General features: G+C 36.0%; 1 protein-coding gene across 1 annotated transcript; it reads right to left on the bottom strand.

The window, feature by feature from the left end:
• Positions 1–20,365: 20,365 nt before the first annotated feature.
• LOC145661916 (uncharacterized) lies at positions 20,366–21,397 on the bottom strand. The gene has a single exon (XM_081727263.1). The coding sequence runs from the start codon at positions 21,395–21,397 to the stop codon at positions 20,366–20,368; it is 1,032 nt and encodes a 343-aa protein (XP_081583389.1).
• Between the last annotated feature and the right edge of the window lie 505 nt (positions 21,398–21,902).

Here is a 21,902-nt window from a genome sequence, read left to right on the forward strand (position 1 = left end):
GCCTAACAGGCATGATTATCATTTTATATATTTTAAGCTTTTAATTCCTCGACAGAATTCACAACGATAACAGATTTTGAACTGAAAAATAACACGAATTCTGTGCTTGTAGTCGACATTTAATTTCTTCGTGAATACTGTTTTGGTCTATTAATATTGATCCTAGATATTTGAAACTATCCACCTTGTCGAAAGTATTTTTGACGTATCCATAATTTGCAGTATTATGACCCCAATTGATATACGCAATACTAAATATAATTTATGTGCACAATATATACACGCATGTCCAAAATGATTGTCGCATATCTTTAACTGTCTTCTTGTAAGAACATAATTTGATAATGGTTTTGCAGCGTACTTTTAATACTGACACTAAGTGTATAATCGAGAAATGTATATTTGTGGTAAATTTCATAGGAAAAGAATTATAAATACGAACATTAGAATGAGTAAAACAAAATTTTGCTAAATGGACAAGAAAGTTTTATTTTCGTTTTATTGTTCTTATTTATTGATCTTTTGACATGAAATTTACCATATACATGTCTTTGCTGATTATACACACACATACTAACATTACAAGAAATATCGGGCGAATTTGTTATCAAATTATATTCTTACAACAACACGTTTATAGACACGCGACAATAATTTTGGACATGAGTGTACAATTTAATTCTATGTTAGTTATTTTATAAATGTAATATTGTATAACATTTTTATAATACCTTAAAATTCGTGTCTTCATGCTTTGACTTGAGCAAACTTGTCTTACTTTTTTGAAGTCCAGCCAAGGACTGTTCGATGTAAAAAAAAAAAAAAAAAAAAAAAAAATGCTAATCCTAACTCACCGTACTCTTCGGGTAATTTTTCCTTCATTTTAAGCTTGAAAAATGAATGCTGTGATAGGAATGGTCTGATGCAACATCACAGCTGTAGATAGACTTCAGGAAAACTGGATCAAACGAAATAATTTTTACTATAAGAAGGGAAGTTAGTTCACTTATTGGTGTCTAGATTTTAGCTAGACTTTAATCAAGAATGTGATCAGCAAGTATAAGGATTCCATCAGTGTCGTACTTTGTAGGGTACCGGGCCTACCGGCGGTAGCCCTAGAATATTACAAAATAATGTTATTATAATATAAACTAAATTATATTGATACTTTTATACTTTAGTATCTTCTTTCAATAATACAAGTTTCTGAGAACTGTATGCATTTAGAAAGATCCATTAAATTCTTTGCATGCTCTCTGTCTAGCTGACTTAAAAGGTCTTCGATATGACAACGCAGCAGAAACCACTGTCTAGCTACTACAGCAAGCAATGTATCAGCGCATTCCCCTTCGTTTCACCTCTGCTCACAACATACGAACGGGCTGCCAGGTATTAGCAGTTGTATCTAGAGAAATCAGTTTCTTTGGCATGAGTGAAGAGTAGAGGGAAATTATATAAGAGTAATGAAAAGGCATTTTGGGGAGCTCTGGGAATTGTCTCGGATACCTTGAGCCTCGTTCTGTAGCGGTTTGCGTCAACGTAACAAAAATATTGTGTTTTATAGTATTTTGCGATAGTAGGCATAGCTGTTATAAATACTTGTTTCATTATTTGCATTTACTTCTCAAGGCTCTTACAGACTGAGGCTCCTGCGATGGCTAGTCGCCTATTTCAGTATTATTTATTACTCGGACAGCTTCTATTTACTCTGGTGAGTAGGATTACCATCTATCCAAAGCAAAATATAGGGATACTTCATAGAACAAATGAAAGTAGAAATGTACGATCGTTTTTTCGTAATACTAATAAGATAATGTAAGTCGTGCTAGTGAAGAGAAAATGATATTTGTCTACTTGATAAAAGGAAAGTGTGTTGTAAGGATGTGGAAACTAAACTATAATAATAAGCCCAAGCCATCAAACCACTATACGTCACTGGATTCCATGGGCTCAGTGTTCGGGTCCCCAACAAGGGGAACGAGAACTTGGCCATGCATACAAGCCATCAACAGCACGTGTTGGTCATGCAACTCGTAACAAATTAGTTGATACATTATTGTAGAACTGAGCTTTGAGTTTTTGTTCGAGGTTATGAAGGAGGGACCTACCATTACCATGACCGACACTTGAATCCAGCGCCAGTTGCCCACCACACAATCACGCCCAGAAAAGAGGTGGATTACAAGTCTATGCCACACGTCCTTATTGAGAAAAAGATTCTAACACTGAAAATAGTACAGGTTTGGCAACCTTGTGCGATATCGCATTTGGGTTTTAGATATGGTCTTTCTGTAGCTATTTCCCTTCCCTTTCCGTATCTTAGTGATACAGCTATTGCAACTCTGCATGTATATACATAAAGGTAGAAATGCTTTGTATTCCATGAAGCTGTAGCAGAAACCGGATGTTCTAGGAACAGAATGCGCCTTCCAGCAACCAAACGAATACAGATGGAACAAGATACTTGGGATATAAAGGAGAGAGCATAGCAGATGCCAATGTTTCTGAAATGTTCTCCTTCAAGGCATTACGTCCAGCTGTTCCAATAATCTTCTTGTTAATGGATGAGATGCATTCTTACAGACGCAGCGAAAGTAATCATTTTCTTACAGGGGAATGTTCATTGTGGCTTGCCTTGTTTCTCCGCGTACATTTTCCTCTCAGAGATGGGTATTAAAAGGCGTAAAATGGTGAGACGAGCTTTCACAGATTTTATTTCTCTCTAAACAACGTGGATGATTTTAACGTCAAAACTTATAGAAATTACAACGTGCTTTACGGAAGGCATATACACTCATGTTCAAAATTATTGTCGCGTGTCTATAAATATGTTGTTGTAGGAATATAATTTGATAACGAATTCGCCCGATATTTCTTATGATGTTAGTATGTGTATAATCAGCAAAGACATGTATGTAGCAAATTTCATGTCAAAAGAGCAGTAAATAAGAACAATAAAACGAAAATAAAACTTTCTTTTCCAATTAGTAACATTTTGTTTTACTCACTCTAATTTTCGTATTTGTAATTCTTTTCCTATAAAATTGACCACAAATATACATTTCCCGATTATACACATAGTATCAGTATTAAAAGTACCCTGCAAAATCATTATTAAATTATATTCTTACCAGAAGACAGTTACAGATATGCGACAATCATTTTGGACATGAGTGTACATAATAATAAAAAATGAAAAATTAACTAAAGTCTCACTGTTCTGGTCTTATGACTTAAAAATGAAGTTAATGAACTTGAAAAAAATGATAGAAAGAATATTGCGCGAAAACACGACTCCTCCTTTCCACCTAGACAAAAATTAACTGAAATGATTATTCTCTAAAGTGTGCACCACATGCTCACAAGCCTAAAATCGAATCAAGGACCCTTTGACTTAATAATGCTACCTGGGTAATATTATTAGTGAAGACATGTAGTCCTAACGTTAAATAAAAGTAAAGCTTATAATGACGAAATAGCTTCCTCGTGATTAGAGTACGCGACCTCGGTGCAGGGGACCCGGGTTAGATTCCCGATGGAAGCTCCACGTCTCATGCCTTGATGCTGAAAGAAATGCTGAAATCCAATCTAACCAACCAACGAAGGAAAACCCATTTTGTGTGTTTTATCAATGAAAAGCTAAGGGAAAGACTCATAAAATGATCCGTGTTTAGAGTATTGTACTCCATGGGTTTGAAAGATGAACACAGTGAAGAAGTGACGAGAAAAGAAGGTAAGTTTTCGAAATGTGGATATAAAGAAGAATGGAAAAATTCAGTTGGAACCGGATGGAAAACGAATGAGGGAGTGTTGGAAATAGTAAGGGGAAATAGGAAAGGAATATATAAATTATTTGGAACATTAGCTGAGAAGGATCTGTATCCTGATGGATGTGATAGAAAGTCTGATGGAAGGAAAAATAGGGATGGTATTAAAACTGTTACTTCAAAGCAAAGAGATTAGCTAAGAATCTTGGGGCCAAGGAGGTTCCTCAATGCAAGGCAAGTGATCTGCCAATAAAATCAGAATTCCTATGATGAGGATTTAGTATTAGCATCCGCTAGGGATGCGTACGAGACAAGATTTGTGGCTGTCTCGTCTCGAAAATGTGCTGTAAAAGTGATGTCTCGACTCGAAAAATGTATATTTCTCTATTGGAAAAGCCGTGTCTCGACTCGAATTTTGTCAGGAAAATCCTGTCTCGACTCGTCTCGTGCGCGTCCCTAGCATCCGCAGATGTACAGTCTTGTGTTGTCTGAGTTCTGACAGAATACTCGGTTGTTCCTATTTAGGATATCTCGCTAGGTGAAACGAATAGAGCAAAGGTAAAGTAGCAAGTTTTTCTGCTTTACCTCACAAGAATTATGGAAATGGTGGAGCTAAAACGAAGGGACCAATACATAATTAGATCATAAGGTATGGCCATCTCTCTAAAGATCATGACTCACCTCTTCTCTTTCACCTGACGTGTTTTCTCGCAATAATAAATTCTACTTTGAAACTTTTCTTACGATTCTGTTTTACAGTATCACCGTCTTCATGATAAAGCCTTGATTAAAAGTTCTCTAAATTGTATTTTCTTTTTAAAAAATATACAAACTTAGTTTTAACTGCGTTAAATGACTCATTTTCGTCCCCACAGTCAAATTTCAATGGCGTAATTTGCTTTACGATCACAGTCATGGGTAAGGTAAAAAGACACAATTTAAACAAGAACTCAGGTATTAACCACAATTCCGAACCAACGCTAACCTAACTTCATGTTCGACCACCAATTCGAACTTATGCTCACAAGATTGAAGGAGGAGAGCCAAGAACATGGTAACCCACAATGTTTCTGTTTTAAGAAATTAGGGGTTTTCTGCTGTACAATTCATTTTAAAAGTTAGAAAGCTGATTTTTCACGTAAGACTATACATGAAGGATTAAAATATTTGTATCAAATAAATATAGTGAATTTCTAACTTTGTATGCTGCTGTATGGGTTACCATGTTTTAACATTTAAGCCATAATTGATACAAACGAGTTTACTTTGTGCCATGGCTTACATTTTGTATTGGATTTTCATATCAGGAAACAATATTTGTTGAGTCATTAATACAAAACATGACTATTACAAAAATGTACCTAACGACATAAAGAAAACTGGAACGAGTGGAGTTTTAATTCAGTTAATGCAAATTTTACAAACTTTGTGAAAAACCTTATTATCTAAAGAAATGGATTCTAAATTAAGAAGAAAATCTAATATAAAAACGAATTGTTTACAAAATATCCAAACAGAAGTTTACACAGAAATGAATGTTGTACACCTTTAAGTTTTACGTCTTACGGTTATGCCGGCGAGGCTAAAGGAGACGGAAATGAATCTTGGAGTATTGCTTTTACTCCCTGACGTGTTGGTTCTCCTCTATATCATCAAGTGCTCCTATGTCAATTTGATACACACGTTAGAATATTAACATTGTCGTTATTTCCGTTTTTCTCCCGAAGGACCCATTTCTAACCTAACCTAACCCAACCCTAACGGTAGTCCAGTTCCACTCTGCCAGCCTTGAGTATTTGCCACAATTAGGTTCGTTTTCTACATCAAACGAAAACTGTAGTTACCTAGGTACTTAGGATTCCTGCGGATATCCGCATCCGCGCAGACCTCTCTTCTCTAGTGACAGGCAATAATACACTATAGCTATAATCCCACTATACTATCCACTCCATTATTGTGGTATACTAATAGCCTTTTACCTATTACATTGTTATGACTCAATTTTATATATTATTTGGTTCAACTTTATACTGACATTCTAGACTACGCCACATTTGCTCAACGTTAAGGTGACATCTCCAGGTTGGTCACCTCATTAACTGACATGGTTCTCGTTCAGCATGATTTTTTAGGTTTACAAACAAGGGCGCCCATCAGGGGGGCAAGGTGGGGCGCTCGCCCCCCCCTATAGGAAATTGTACTTGGCAATATCGAAAACGCAATAGAATTTTTACATTAGTTTACAGCAAAATTTGAAACTATATTTGAAAAATCGCTTATATTTGCCCCCCCTGGAAACCACAACATGGGCGCCCTTGTTACAAACAAATTCGTATTTCTCCATTTTCTCCAAAGCTACCCATCAGTTTTTATACTCTTACATACAGTTTTGTTCAGCTCAATTAAGATTTATCGGTTCTTATATGTCGTATCTTTGGAGATTTTTTTTTCAATAAACGCTAAGAATTCATAGAATCTAAACGATGCAGCTATTTAAAAAAAAAATATGACGTAAGGCAAAATAATATATCGCTATTAGTCAATATCAGAAATCCAGTAGGTCAGTGGGTTAACAGGACGTGACCCACTGCGACCCACCACCCACCGTGACCCACCATGACCAACTCTGATCCATCGACCCACTCTGCTTAGTGCGTAGACAGTATCTTCTGAACACTGGTGAATTTGTCTACGTTTTACTTTCAAGGTCACCATTTTTTTCCCTTTTTCATTTCTTTATATTTATTTACCTGAGATGAGTATATATAAGTGGAAAAAGAACTTCAGGCACTTTTGGATATCCTGCAATTATAGCGCTAGGACTTACCACTTAGGTTTCGAGAGACAGTCTAATTTTACATCAATTTTTCTCCTTTACGTTGGCCTACTTTGATTTGAGACTTTCAAATTTCACCCTATTTTCCACTGTAAAGTATCTGTAATTCAACAAGGAAATAATTATATATGATAATTAAATTGAAATTCATCGCAATATAAATGCTTGGAAGATTGACGGTAGAAATTTAAACTCCGATTAGAGATAATTTCACAGCCTTGTTTTATTACAAGTGGAATCTCTTTAGCCAGTGAACAGGAGGACGTGGATCACGGGTCAAGTTGATGACGATGGGTTTTGGTGGGGGGGGGGGGGATCAGAGTAGGCCACAGTGGATAATAGGCTATGGTGGGTTGTGGTCACGATAGGTGGTGGGGTAGTGGGTCATAGATCGATTTTCATTAAACCACGCCATCTCTGGTCAATATACAGGGTGCCCACAAGGGGGGGCTATGACGCAAACTGCGTCATTGAAATATTTGGGGGGGGTTAAAATCTATATAAATATGTTTGAAGGGGTGTAAAAATTAATCGAAAAGAAGATTTTTTCATGGAAAAATACCTACGGATAGACAATTGGAGGGGGTGCGTCATGGATATAAGGGGGGGGCACCACTGTCAATATATACGCATTTTGTTTAGTTAAATTGAAAACGAGCTAAAATGATCTTGTTTTACAAGAGTTTACTTGAAAATTTTTACTAACCTCAGTTAGTTTTCTACAGATTTTCTACTACAAGTGAATATTAGACATAGGAAAAAAAAAAAATAACTCGTTATGTTCTTTCGGAAAAGCAAGCAACAAAAGAATTACGATTTGTCACGTAAAAAGTTTTTTTTTTTCACAGTTTGATTATATATATAGCCATAAAGAATTCTGTAAGTGATATAAACTTGTCGACGCAAGCAAAAAAAAAAAAAAATGAAAAGTATAAAATAAACTGGGGTAAAACGGGACTTTTTTTTGGAGTTGGAAACCTAATTCTGTTTGATCTTTTCATAAGGTTCTCAGGGAGAGAATTGGAAAGTGCAAAGGAGTTTGTGTGGAGTTAGGTAAAATATACTTCGGTGTGAACATGCAAGAAACCTGTGTAGAAGGCAAAATCTTGTTTGATACTGATTTTTGATGATAGAAGCAAAAAGAACACTTTTTTTTCTTTCGGTGAGAAGTGGGGGTTGCGGGGTGGAGATGCTTTTGAACCAGCCAGCAAGCTAGCGTCTGGTCTTTTGCTCTTCTTCGTTTTCTCTCGTATCTTCATCCAAACACAGAAGGAGAGCATCATCCGATGTAACTGTGGACCCGCGAGATCGCTTCATTAATCTTTGAGAGTAGAAGCATGAGACGTGACTGCTTCAACACCCGCCTCGAAAGTGGAGACATCTATCATTGGCAATCTCAGCCGCAGTCACTTTCTATCCTTCCTTTTCTTTTTAGCTTCTATGGAAGAAGGCTTTTGTTTTTGGAGGGAACGGTTTCCCTTCTCCCCCCCCCTCCGAAGTTTTTTTTTTGTCTTTCTTTCCTGCTCTCATCTTCTGTACCAGGAAGACAAGTCTCTCTCTCTTTCTCTCTACCACTGGATGAACTCGGCTGACTTTTTTTTTTTTTTTAACTCAGCGTAATACATCTATCTTACATATTCTACTCTACATATATTCAATATGCATAACGTGGTGTGTGTCGTACGATGCAGATAATAACAAACGATGATGACATGCCCTCGACTCGAAAGCATTACACAACGGCGACAAATGTGCGCTGAAATCTAAATGGAAAACTCTTTTGACATAACGCATTCTTTTGCGAAATTAATCATAATAAAAGAAGTCTGTAAAATACTGGATTTTTAATATATTAAATAAAGAAAGAAAAGAAAAATTGCTTTTAAATTTGTTTTGCTCATTAGTAGCTCTAATTACATATGTATATATATTTTTTAAATGTTAAATAATTGTCGAAAATATGTCAGCTACTGGAAAATTTTATAAGCAGCTAGTGTTATTTGACTGCAATATAATTTAGTAAAACCTATGTGTTTTTTATATCAAACTTTTTTAGATTATTATAAATATGATTCAAAACTATGTTCCCACAAAAATAAGCAAGCTCACTTTCAAGGAAGTGAAAAACAGAACTCAAAAGTGGAAACATAAAAACAATGAACACAAAACAGGACAACACAGGTGAAAGCAGTGGCGGATGTAGCCTGGAGCCGGAGGGGCCTAGCCCCTCCTTAGTTTTCAAACTGACAAAAATAATTTAAGCTAGTATTTATATATTTTTGAAACTTTATAGTAAACTCATGATATCCTTATCATAGTCTGGGGTGTGGTAGCCCCCCTCCCAGTGTTTACCTTCTAGAGCCGCCACTGGGTGAAAGACCAAAACTGAAAAATATATAAACCCAGTGGCGTATTTAGGATCTTGTTTCGGGGGGGAGGATTGAGAACCAGTAAGAAACATGAGAAAAAATTGTAATGAAATTATTTGGGGGGCCTGAGCCCGATAGCCACCCCTAAATACACCGCTGTATAAACCAACCAAAAAGAAAATAAATGGTGAGACTTGATCAGACTTCGGAAACGATTAGACTGCCCAGAGTCTCGTCAAATCCTAAAAAGTTTGAAGCAGTCGTCATGGTCAACATTGTGCCAAAATCCTCATCCCTCAAATTGTAAATTATACCTTTTTATTTTTATCAGTTATGTAAAAGACATTTGACAAGAAGTTCATTATGTACGGAGGGAGGTCTTCTTCCTTGACAGATCTGTCTTATTTCTAAATCTAAATTATTCAAATATAACATTTATAATTGAAATTTCAACTCAATGTAACCTTACTGCATTTCTTGAATGTAAATAGAAAAGATGCATCTAAACTTCTGTAGTTTCCACTTTCTACCGAGGATTCAATAACTTGCTAGAATTCGGGTATTTCTATTGCTTTTAGCATGCTCAGAGAAATTAATGTCTTAGTATACTTTATATCTTTAATATCATGAACAGTCTCTCAGATAAAGATATAGAATATTTTCAAGTAGCGAAACATAACTGTATGCTCTACTAACTGCTTTCGACTATTGATCATGCACGGTTAGTGTACAACCGTATGGATTTTCTCACATATATCATCTGGAACAAAGAGCTTTCTTTTTACACTGTGAAAGTACGATAGACTTACCACTCACAATCGATTGATACCAGTAAATCGTATATGATATACATTGTAAACTTCTGCTTGTCCAGGTATACCTAGAGCGTAGGTAGAGTCCGGAATCGTTTTCCACTATCGACTTTTATTACAAAATCCTCCATAAACTGTATCAGGGACGTACGCAGGAATTTATTTCGGGAGGGGTCTCAAGCGTTTCGGGGGGGGGGGGTCGGATACAATTTGAGGCTAAATTATATGAACATTTCTAAAATGCTCCTAAAAGTAGACTACATTTACAAAAAGTTCGGATTTCGGGGGGTCCTGACCCCCAGGACCCACCCTCTGCGTACGCCCCTGAAATGTATATTACAAATTTATTAAAATGTATAACACTTTAAAGTAATTTCTCTAATACTCGGCTAAGAGAGGTGATGTAATGCCCGAGCAGCCTATAGCAGAATCTCCACAGAGTCCCGAGCAAGCTAGGTGATGTAGATTTTACGACCCCCAATGCGCCACGCAAGCAGAGGAGGGTTAAGAGTCACTGAGTTCCGAAGCAAACTAAGTGACTGAGGTGAGGAGTCCCAACAAAAATCACAGCAAGCTGAAATGGAAGAGAGAAAGCTTAGAATTCCAAGCAAACTAGAGGCTTTGGGTTAGGTTTCTCCTAGAGCTCCGAAGCAAGCTAAAGGAGGGATGTGACCATCGGCAAACTGGCACTTCTCGCTGAAATCTGGTGTGTGACGCTGGTGTTTCTTCTACGTCATATGACCAATGATATCGCTAGTGTCTCTCTCGTCTGCAGCTAAAATAATCCGTAGTAAGACGCACATGGTCCGTGTCTGTCAATATAAGTACATATCAATTCTTTATAATCAAAACTATGTGGGATATCATAAAGTAGTCTTTGTGGTAGATTTTTTTTTTTAAAAGAAGAAAGGCGCGTACGCTAATCACTTAGCTACGAGGGAGCTCAAGAACATGTACATGCTTTTCTCTAAAAATAACAAATCAATATTAGATAATTTATATAAGTTTTTCATATCAAGTTATTTTTCAACCACCCTGTATATATATGCATCACATGTTACCAACATTGTCGGATTTTTACTTCGTATTTCTTCTGTGAAAACGCTGAATACTACAATTCTGACGTATTGTTTATTAGTTTCTGTCCTAGGACATATACTACAACTGTTATTTACTTTTATTGCATTTAATTATTGTATTATTACTGTATTTATTTAATTATTGTATTTATTTTTTATTGTATGTATTTTATTTATTTTTTCTGTTATTTTTCAAATATTTGTTGTTTCTGTTTCCTTATGTTCATTATATTACATCCGCCACGATTTGCTCAATTCTCGGGTTAGAGTACATATAACAAATTGGAAATCGTAACTGGATTTTGCTTTCCAGTGTAGCAGTTTCTCTATCCTAGAAATGTTGGATGCACTACGTGACACTAAACAGGAGTTTGGATTGGAACTAAAACTTGAAAAACAGTTGGACCAAACGAGTTTTCTGCCCTCTATCCTCAAAGACTGCAATCACAGACAAATATATTGTCTCCTTCTTTTCGTGGATTTATGGTATAGATCGTTCAGCTACATACAACTGCTCGACTATTGGGTTTTCGGGATCTTATATACGTTTCCCGATAGCTGTAGACTGTTATTTAAAGATCTTTTCCTCGGATCCTGGCTTTTATTGAGTGCAATAGTTGAAGCGAACAGCATTGATTTCACATCTGAACAACAGAGGAGTTGGTTTCAATTCAATGTATAGAAACGCTTAAATCACAATAAAACCATAGAGTCCTCTAGTATATATAAGCATGTGTTTAAACAAGATATTCTACATTTAATTTCTTTGTTCTTGTTATCATTTAACCAAGTTAAAAATTGATATTGCGGCTAACGTGCATGGACCTTGCGGGTAAAAGAAGATGGAGATATGTAATAAGTGAATGCTAAAACTCACAAGGGAAGTTTGCCAACTGTGCTATAGGTTTTAAAAGTCTGAGACATATGCTTTAAAATACAATAGGTATAATCCCATCACTTCATGCTACAGGCCGGAGTTCCTCAAGGTTCTGTTCTGTCACCACTATTATACACCCTATATGATCCTGATATACGAATACCTGACTCACAAATTTATGCACTTCAATTTTCTGATGACACAGCATATCTTGCTTTATACTTATCAGTGGATCGAATAAACACAACATTACAACCAGCACTTAAAAAACTCGTCAGTTGGTGTTTAAAATGGAAACCTAAATCGATCGAAAACTCAAATGACGTTATTTGAACTTAAACGAAACAAGTTCTGCTTGGACGAAATGCAAATCATTTGAACAGAGTACTCATATATAGAAATAGTCCTATGGGAAAGTTGGGACCCTTAATTTCCAAAGTGGGGCGTAATTTGATTTTCTAGGGTGTACAATTCGAGAATTTAGGTACGTTAAAGTATGTATAAAATAAAAATAACAAAAATCACATTTAAAATGATACAAAAACATAAATACTTTTTTTAAAAAAAAAAACAAAGACATTTACGTACTTAAATAAACAAAACTGTAGGATGAAGAATCCTTTAATTTATGATTTTACAATTGGAAAAATTCGCAATATAACACATCAATGAATAAATGGTTTCGAATTAGAAAATCTTATTTCGGTTTTAAATCATAAATTAAAAGGGTCGTCAAAATGCTTGCTATGGATGCTTAGTGACCAATGTAGCAATATTTCAGTGGTTTTGAAAACATACTTTTGTTATTGAAAATCTTTGAGTTTAACGTCCCACGATTATGCCTGTTAGACTAAGGGAGACGGATGATTAAGACAAGTGAATGATAGAAAATGGTGGAATGAAAATGAGGGAGAAAACGATAGGACTTTGAGAGAACTCTCGGACACGATGATGTCCATGATAAACTTAGTTGGCTGCGGATAGAACCAAGAACCTCACACACCAGATTTAAACGCTCTACCACTTTTTCTTTTTCTTTTTTTTTTAAGTTAACTAATTCACCGAACGAAGCTCAGTGATTTGCCCGCATTTCCTACTCGGTTATATTCATTTTACAGTAGGTTATAGTAATCTTGAACAACAGGAGCACGGACATAGACATACCGAGGACATTTAAAATGCCAAAGACTCTCCCACCCGGAATCGAACCCACGACCCCCACACGAAAGGCTCTCCCCACTTAGTTATTAGCGTCACCACATTTTAATATATATATATACAGGGTGGCCCAAAAGTAGGTACACAGTCCCGTACTGATCTTCTCACTGTATTTCATATCATTTCTTATTGTTATCAAACAGGTGGACCTAGTTTCTTTGTTATTTGTTCTAAATGTCTTTTACTTATACCTTAAGCACAGAACAGCCAAATGAAATAAATCCATAAGCTAGAATGTTATGCTTGATCAATGCGGAGGTGTATACCTACTTTTGATCCATCCTGTATATATATATATTTCTTATTTATTTCTGTATTAAGTACTTATTTCTAGTACGTAATTTCTGTTTTTTATATTTTTAAAAAAAGTTATTTCTGTATTTTCTCGCATTAATTTTTTCAGCCACAAATCATAGAATGAGCAATGCAATCAAGAGAGTTCACAGTTGGGGAATCATTGTTCTAGAGAGACCTCGACAGGACATGACCAAAAACGGTTGAGAACTACTGGTTTAGACCAAAGAAACCTGAAAAACTTTTGAAGTTTAGTGCTAACTTTTTTCCTTAAAAAAAAATCAGAACGGCTTGTAAAATAAATAATAATTAATATAATGAACGTGAATGTATGTTTCTAATTTGGAATATAAGTATTTCCGCATTGCAATAAACAATTTGTTGATTATTTTCGTCTTGTTCTCTGATAGAACTAAATCCAGTTTACTGCTATTTGTACCGCTTCCTAAATTCCTCCATGTTTAATGAAAAGGTTTACAAACAAAAGAGCAAAGCCATAAAAGAAAACTGCAATTCTATCACTGTAGAACAAAAAAAAAATAAAATAAAATAAAAATAAAAATAAAAAATAATAAAATAAAATAAAATAAAATAAATAAATAAGTAAAATAAATAAAAACTAAAACAAACTTTTCTTCTCTGTCAGTTGTCAAGTAATTATAGGAAATCTCATTAAGATGCATGACAAATCGTCCGAGAAGATAGCACATATAAAGGGTTTTTCTTATATATATCCTCAAAAAAACCTGTTAATTTTGCTTCTTATTTTTAGCGTAAATACTCGTCTGTAAAGTAGTCTCTCTCTCTCTCTCTCTCTCTCAATGGCCTATGGAGTCCGGAGATTCAATGCTAACGTTCACAAAAGCCCTGCGTCGACTTCTGTCCTTAGCCAACTGTATCCAGTTTCTACTCTATTTCAGCAAGACCCATCTCAATATTGTCGTCCCACCTGCGCTTAGGTCTTCCTAATGGTCGTTTTCCGCTTGGATTTCCAGTTAAAACTTTGTAAGCGTTCCTACTTTCTTTCATTCTGGCTACATGACCTGCCCACCTGAGCTTCCTAGATTTGATGACCCTAACAATGTTTGGTAAACGGTATAAATTTTGTAGTTCCTCGTTATGAAGATTCCGCCATTCCCCATTCCCGTTCCTCTTGGGTCCCAATATTCGTCTCAGGATCTTGTTCTCAAATACTTTCAGTCTATGTTCTTCCCTCAGAGTAATCGACCATGTTTCCCAACATACAGGAAAACAGGCAAGATTATCATTTTTATATATTTTATGTATGCTTCAAATTCCTCGACAGAATTCGCAATGAAAAGTTTTTGATTTGAGTATTAGCAGGAATTTCCTGCTTTCAGCCGACATTTTATTTCTTCGTGGGTCTGGGTTTGATTTATTAATATCGATCCTACATATATGAAAGTATCTACTTTATCTAAAGTATTATTTCATGTTTTGACGCATACTTATCGTAATTGATCACGGCGAACTTCCATGTATTTAGTTTTCTCTGCATTTACTTCCAAATGCATGTCCTAGCAGCGTTTAACAAGATCTCTGCATTACTACAAATGTACAAATGTATAACTCGGCATTAAATTAATGTTCAATTACATTTTTTACATTTAAAATAATGTTAGTTTTTCTATAACATGAAAGCATAATTATTAATTTTCAAGTTAGTATATGTTATTTCATTTTCTAGTCAAACTATGGATCCCTCGATAATTACAGCTTCTCTATTAATGTAACTGTTGCATATATTTCTTAGAAGAAATACCTACAGTTCTGAAAATGTTAGTTGAAAGATAAGGGAAAATAAAGTTAATGAATGTTTAGAGTATTAAGTCTGATAAACAACACTATGTCATAATGAAAGTCTTAACCGGGGCGTGTCTTTTAGTATAGGTTTCACCTTAATAGGTGTCACATTTTTGAGCCTGTTTCATTAGCAACAAGTGTCATATATTTTAAAAGTGCCTTAAAAATTAAGTTTTTGTCGAGTTTTTCGAAAATTACGAATGAGGATTGACCCTCAAATGAAATCTTCGAGTATTACGTCCACGTTATGACATGTAGCCTGAAGGAGACGGTGATGAGAAATTAATGAAATGGTGGAATGAAGAAAGTGGTAGGATCTCAGAGAAAACACACTAACATGGTGTGGTGTTTGTCTACCACAAAGCCCATTTGAGTAGAGCTTGGAACGAACCAGGTACCTCATGCACCAGAAGTGAACGGTCCAATATTTTTCCTTCTGTATTTCCAAACAAAAATGAGGTGTGTACATTACACTAGCACTAACATTACATGGGCCAGTATTTTTCCTTCTGTATTTCCAAAACAAAAGTACGGACTTATACGAGCACAGACATTACATGGGCCAATATTTTTCCTTCTGTATTTCCAAACAAAAATGAGATGTGAACATTACACTAGCACTAACATTACATGGGCCAGTATTTTTCCTTCTGTATTTCCAAAAAAAAAAAAAAAGTACGGACATTATACGAGCACATACATTACATGGGCCAATATTTTTCCTTCTGTATTTCCAGACAAAAATGAGGTGTGTACATTACACTAGCACTAACATTACATGGGCCAGTATTTTTCCTTCTGTATTTCAAAAAAAAAAGTACGGACATTATACGAGCACAGACATTACATGGGCCAATATTTTTCCTTCTGTATTTCCAAACAAAAATGAGATGTGAACATTACACTAGCACTAACATTACATGGGCCAGTATTTTTCCTTCTGTATTTCCAAAAAAAAAAAAAAAAAAGTACGGACATTATACGAACACAGACATTACATGGGCCAATATTTTTCCTTCTGTATTTTCAGACAAAACTGAGGTGTGTACATTACACTAGCACGGGTATTACATGGGCATATACGATAATTTAATGTTGTTGGATACAGTGCAAAAATGCGTAAGTAATTTAATCTTTACTTACTAAAATTAACCTAAGTTGCAAAACTAAATAAGACTTCTACATGTTGTATCTGTGTAACTTTTCTAGTTTATAGGTCTACTGTGCGCTCTAGCTACGCTTCGAAAGGGAAAGAAAATGCAAAACTACTATAATTGAGTGCTGCCCTCGGTTGTCAAAAATTGTAATTATTCGATAAAGGATCACCTAGGATGCTCTGTAGTTGGATATGTAAAGGTAGATTCGGGATCAGGGTCATTGATTTTTGTGTTCTTTATTTAGCCTTGACACGTGATCTTGTAATAGAGAAACAAAGCGTAATCTAACCTATATATTTCATTCAGCACACGGCATGAAAATTACTACATTTCTTTCCATATGCAAAAAAGAAACAAAAAAAAGTTTTGTAGTTGTATTCTATCGATCATGATATTTTAGGAAGTAACACACTGACCTTATGCAGTCGGAATTTCAGCTGATTCATTGTTCTAACAGTCGCAAAATTCTGTACTTTTTACTTTTTTTCTTTTAATTTGATACATACAGTACAGGGTATCTCAAAATGAATACCAAAATGAATAGGTTTGTGGTATTTATTACATTTAACGTACAATTATAAATAATACATAAAGTGAAAGAGCAACTCAAAACAGTTTTTGCTACAAGTGTTTAATGTGAGCACCATTCGTCATATCGAGTCGATAGGCGAGAAAGGCTCATATAAACTTTCTCCCGGGATATGGCACACATTCAATTTAAAGAGTCTTCATCCCGGCGAAATTAAAATACCGCTAATTTTACAGTAATTATGTGATATCTTCAAATAGATAAAAGATAATCGAAATGTGGAACAAGAGCGCCCTAGACAATATTATTTTACATGAGAAACCGTTATCACGACTCACTTATCTGCTTTCGATTTCGAGCCATTTTGAAAATCGGCATTTATTTTCGCGTTTCTAAACAGCTGAAAATGGAAAGCCACTAGGTGACTTGTGATAACGGTACCTCACGCAAAATAATATTGTCTAGGGCGCTCTTGTTCCATATTTCAAATATTTTTTTTATCTATTTGAAGATATCACATAATTACTGTAAAATTAGCGATATTTTAATTTCGCCTGGATGAAGACTCTTAAGGGAGTCTCGTTGTAACTGTACCATCTCGTGGGGATTTTCTGAGCTTCAAATGTGAACATGAGTGTTCTCATCCCCGCTTAGGTGAAATGTCGATTCATCACTGAAGATGACACGATCCAAAACATCTTAATCGTCATGCAGCAATATTTCATTTGCAAACTTGGCACGTAAACCGTAGTCTGTAGACTTTAGAGCTTGTAGCAACTGCAAATGATAAGGACGTAGTTCTAAGCGTCTCCTTAAAATTCTTCACACAGACGGCTGAATTGTAAGTACAGATGCAATCTTTGCAAAATGTAAAACAGGAAAAGCTTTCTGCTCACTAGTCGCCATCTTTGCTACTAGCGCTTTCTAACGGAACACAGAGGAAACAGTGCGTTTTCATTTTATGTATTATTTATAATTGTACGTTAATTGTAACACATACTACAAAGCCTTAAAATCCCGACATTCATTTTGAAATGCCCTGTCTATCTTCAAAGTACGAATAACAATACTAGTAGGAAATTAATATGTTTAATAATAATATGATACTAATTATGTTACTGAATGTAGCAACAATCAATTGTCACGTTAAGTAGTCAGAATTCTAATAAAATGACAAGTGTCATATATTTGTGGTATTTATTAAAACCGTCACCATAAATGCAAACGATATAGATACAAACAATATTTACAAAATCATGATGTGAAATATAAGTAGTACAATGGTAGGGGTCTATCAAGGAGAAATCCCTGATACTCTCGTGTGTTTATAATGTCGCGTAGTCCTCCTTTCACGACATTTATGTCATGCAAAAGTTCATCAGCGCAAAGCTTATACTCACAAACACAGGCCTTCCATCACCGCTGTCAGTCCTGGGTGGTTCCTCTGGACGCAGAATAATTGTACCATACCACACTCTTAGCAGGTGTAGGTCGAATGATGATAATTTTTTAAAATGCCTGGTTTTATAGTACTGTATCACAAAAAGTGTTTTAGTTTTAGCAAGGCACTGTTTATTCTGGAAAATATGTTTTTTTTTAATTTAAAATAGACACCTTGAAAGATTTTAACTTATATGTTTTGACACCATCACCTTGAATAAGCTTGATATTATCACTTTGAAGGTTTTTATGTTTTGATGCCACTGAAAAATCCGTTTGCGTAGGACGTGTTGTTTTTCGTGGTTGTATCGTATTGTTAATCTTGATCTTAAATAGAATATTTACAAGGAGAAATCACGATGTATATGAGTGTTTAATAATTTTAAACTTTTCATCGTTTGATGATTTTGGGAATATAATAATCCCCCTTTTAATAAAGTACAATGGTCAACTGTTCATGAGAACCAGTGACATGGAATCCCTTAAAATTTTTCATCGTTTAAGACCTTTATAACCATGAGGCTGGTGCACAAAAGAAAGAAAAAAAAACACTAGAGGAAGGAGGCACTAATAAACACACACACGAGAAAAAAAATCACTAAAACTGCTGGATCCGTGTAGATGTCGAGCGTGATCCCAATGGTGTATCCGGGAAGGCTGGAACTCGGGAAATCCTGATCGTGGTGGTGCAGCACGTCGAGAGTCAAGGGCTATCCCCTGGAAGTCTGCTATCTGGAAGGCTTGATCCTTGAGCCAAAATGGACAACATCTTGTGGTCTGGAAGTCGAGAGGTCCTTCATCCAGAAAAGGAAACTGCGACTTGGTAGGCATCATCCATGGAAACGGGTAGCAAGATGATGGGTAGCCCAGGTGCGTTTGTGAAAATAGGCCGGATGCGGAAAAGAAATTACATGACAGGAGGCACTGAATTACTTGTTAAAGACCATTGTGAAAACATTTTTTTTAAAAAAAAAGGACTAAAAGAAAGAAAAAAGGGAGAAGAGAAAATTAGGAAGAAGAGTAATGCTATTGCAAAAGGAACGTACAAGGAACAAAATGGATAACTAAAAAATACGTATAATGGCGTACTGAAAAGAAGAAGGCACCTGATCAATCTTTAGGGAGATGCGGATATTCCGGGGTGTGTGAAAAGGCGAGACCCTTATGTTTTTATTATTATTATTATTATTATTATTATTATTATTATTATTATGATCATGTTTACTATTACTGTATGTGGTGTGGACGGAAGTATGGTCGTGGATAGCGAAAGATTCCGTTACAGTAGAAGAAGTATAGAAAGGAAGAGTGAATTTGCCATTAAGTAGGACAGAAAATATATATATATATATATTAGTGAGACATAGTTTATTCCTGGCCAAGGTACCGTAAGTTGACCTGGAAGACAAATGATTCGGGAAAAAACTGCGTGAAGTTGCCAGTTATGAGCAAAAGGAGCTTGTATACGGGTGGTGAGAAAAAAATGGAGACGCGAGTGGCAGTGGCAATTTAATGTGTGCCGTTCGCGAATGTGTGGTGGTGGTTTTGTGTTTTATTATCATCATAATGAGAGGATTTGTTAAGATATGTAGAACGAGGAATGAAAATGGCGGAGGACAGAGTATGAGGTAAGTACCAAAAAAAATTGTGTATGGATGAGAGAAAGCATTTCGTCCTAGCGACCTTAGTGATATCATGTGGGGTCGGACCAGCCGTTCCCAAAAAGGACGCAAGAAGGAAATGAGATGGAGAGTCTTTCCTTGCGCGCCTAGGAAAGAAAATGACGTGAATAATGAATTATGCCGGTATATTGCTTATGAGGAGAAGGAAAAGCGTAGAGGTTGTTATGAGCGTAACTAGGAGTCGTTGCACGGGAGAAATAGTACATGTACAGCGGGTTGCCTAAAAACAGGAGACGAAGCATATACAATAATAATGAACTACCGGAAGAAAAAAAAATCCGCACGGGAGAAATATTGCCTGTAATGTGTGTTGCCTACCTGTATCTGTAATTATGGCATAACGAGAGACAAAGTCGGAAGTTTTGCCAGTGTGGTACTACAGAAAGGGATCATGTTTCACTAGGAACGTTAAATTAGATAATCAAAACATAACGTGAAATGTAATTGGTAGTTGGGTTTTGAAGTAATGTGTGGTCGGATCCTATTTAGAGGTACTGAGAAAGCGCTTGTACTTATACTCAAATTCGGGGTCTGGGTTTGTAGGTGGGATGTACAGTTTCAAACGGGTCTTAGCAATGACCGTTGGCTTCCCATCAATATCTAGAAGATACTCATCAGCCGAAACATTCGAAATCACTTTGTAGGGTCCCTTATAAAGACGGGATAATGGCTTACAAGTGTTAGGTTTTGTTGAGGTATCTAAGACCATAACTAAACTGTCAGGGAAGAACTGTGTTGGATTTTTGACCTTCTCAATGCGCTTCTTCAGATCAGTGAAAACTTGGTGTTTTCGAAATTCAACGAGGTCCCTCATTTCTTTGAGTGCAAGTAGGCGATCATTAGTATTCAAAGTTTCTTGTTGAACATGTAGCAAATTGTCTAATGGTAAAGTGGGATGAACGCCATAGAGGAGAAAATGAGGAGATAGACCAATGGAAGTTAAGGGTGATTTATTCAGAGCCGCAGTGGCATGCGCAAGGAAGCGAGGCCAAAATTTCTGGTTGTCTTGGCACAGAAATTTGAGACTCGTTTGCAAGGAGCCTAATCTTTGTTCGACTGTGCCTAGAGAACGATGTTGATAGGGTAGGCCGTACTTAACTGTTATGTTAAGAGACTTGAGGAAGTTTAACGATACTGTAGACCGGTGTGAACTCTGAACATCTAAGTAGATTGTGCGAGGAGTATTATATGGAAGAATGATATGGTTTGTGATGAAATTGATGAAGTTGTCGCTGTTTGGAGTTGTAATGGGATGAGTAATGGTGAATCCAGTACAGTGATCCGTAGCTGCATAAAAGTATTGAAAACCTTCGGGATCGCTGGGTATTAGTTTGCCTGCTAGGTCCAAAGAAAATGTTTCAAATAGGCCTGACTGAGGAAAACGCTGAATGGTGGGGTTATTAGGCATGTAATTGCGTTTAAAGATGGCGCATCCTTTACATGATTTAAGTTTCTGAGCTAGCCATGATTTTAGGCGCGGAAAGAAATACTTGTATCGCAACATCCAATACATCTTGGTAAAACCTATGTGAGTCATTGAGTCATGATACTCATCGAATAAAGCTGGTTTAAGACTATCGGGTACGCAGAGCAGTAATCGAGAGTTAGGTACTCGGTACAGTTTTTGTAAAGTATGCCTTTCTGAATAACGTATTGTTTGTTGAGACGTTGGAATGAAGGATCTGTCTCGTCTCGTTTGTTGAGAGTCTCGATAATTTTGGAGAAGAATTTATCTTCACCCTGTAGGCGAGATAGGTCTAAGTTGTTATCGATAGTTAAAAGTACAGAATCAGGCACAACCTCATTGTCCATGTCTATCGTGTCTTGCGTAAGAGGAGCAGGATGCCTACTAAGATAATCAGCTAGGGGGTTCTGATGGCTTTTTGCATGTTTGATTGTAAAGTCAAATGTATTAATGTAGTTTAACCATCTCAAAATTTTTGGGGATGGAACAATTGTTTTCCGAACAGCAAGAAGAGAAATATTGTCAGTAACTAGGGTGAAATGGTGGCCTAACA

Source organism: Thermobia domestica, chromosome 10 (assembly GCF_964235325.1).
Source record: "Thermobia domestica chromosome 10, izTheDome1.hap1.1, whole genome shotgun sequence".
NCBI lineage: Eukaryota > Metazoa > Arthropoda > Insecta > Zygentoma > Lepismatidae > Thermobia > Thermobia domestica.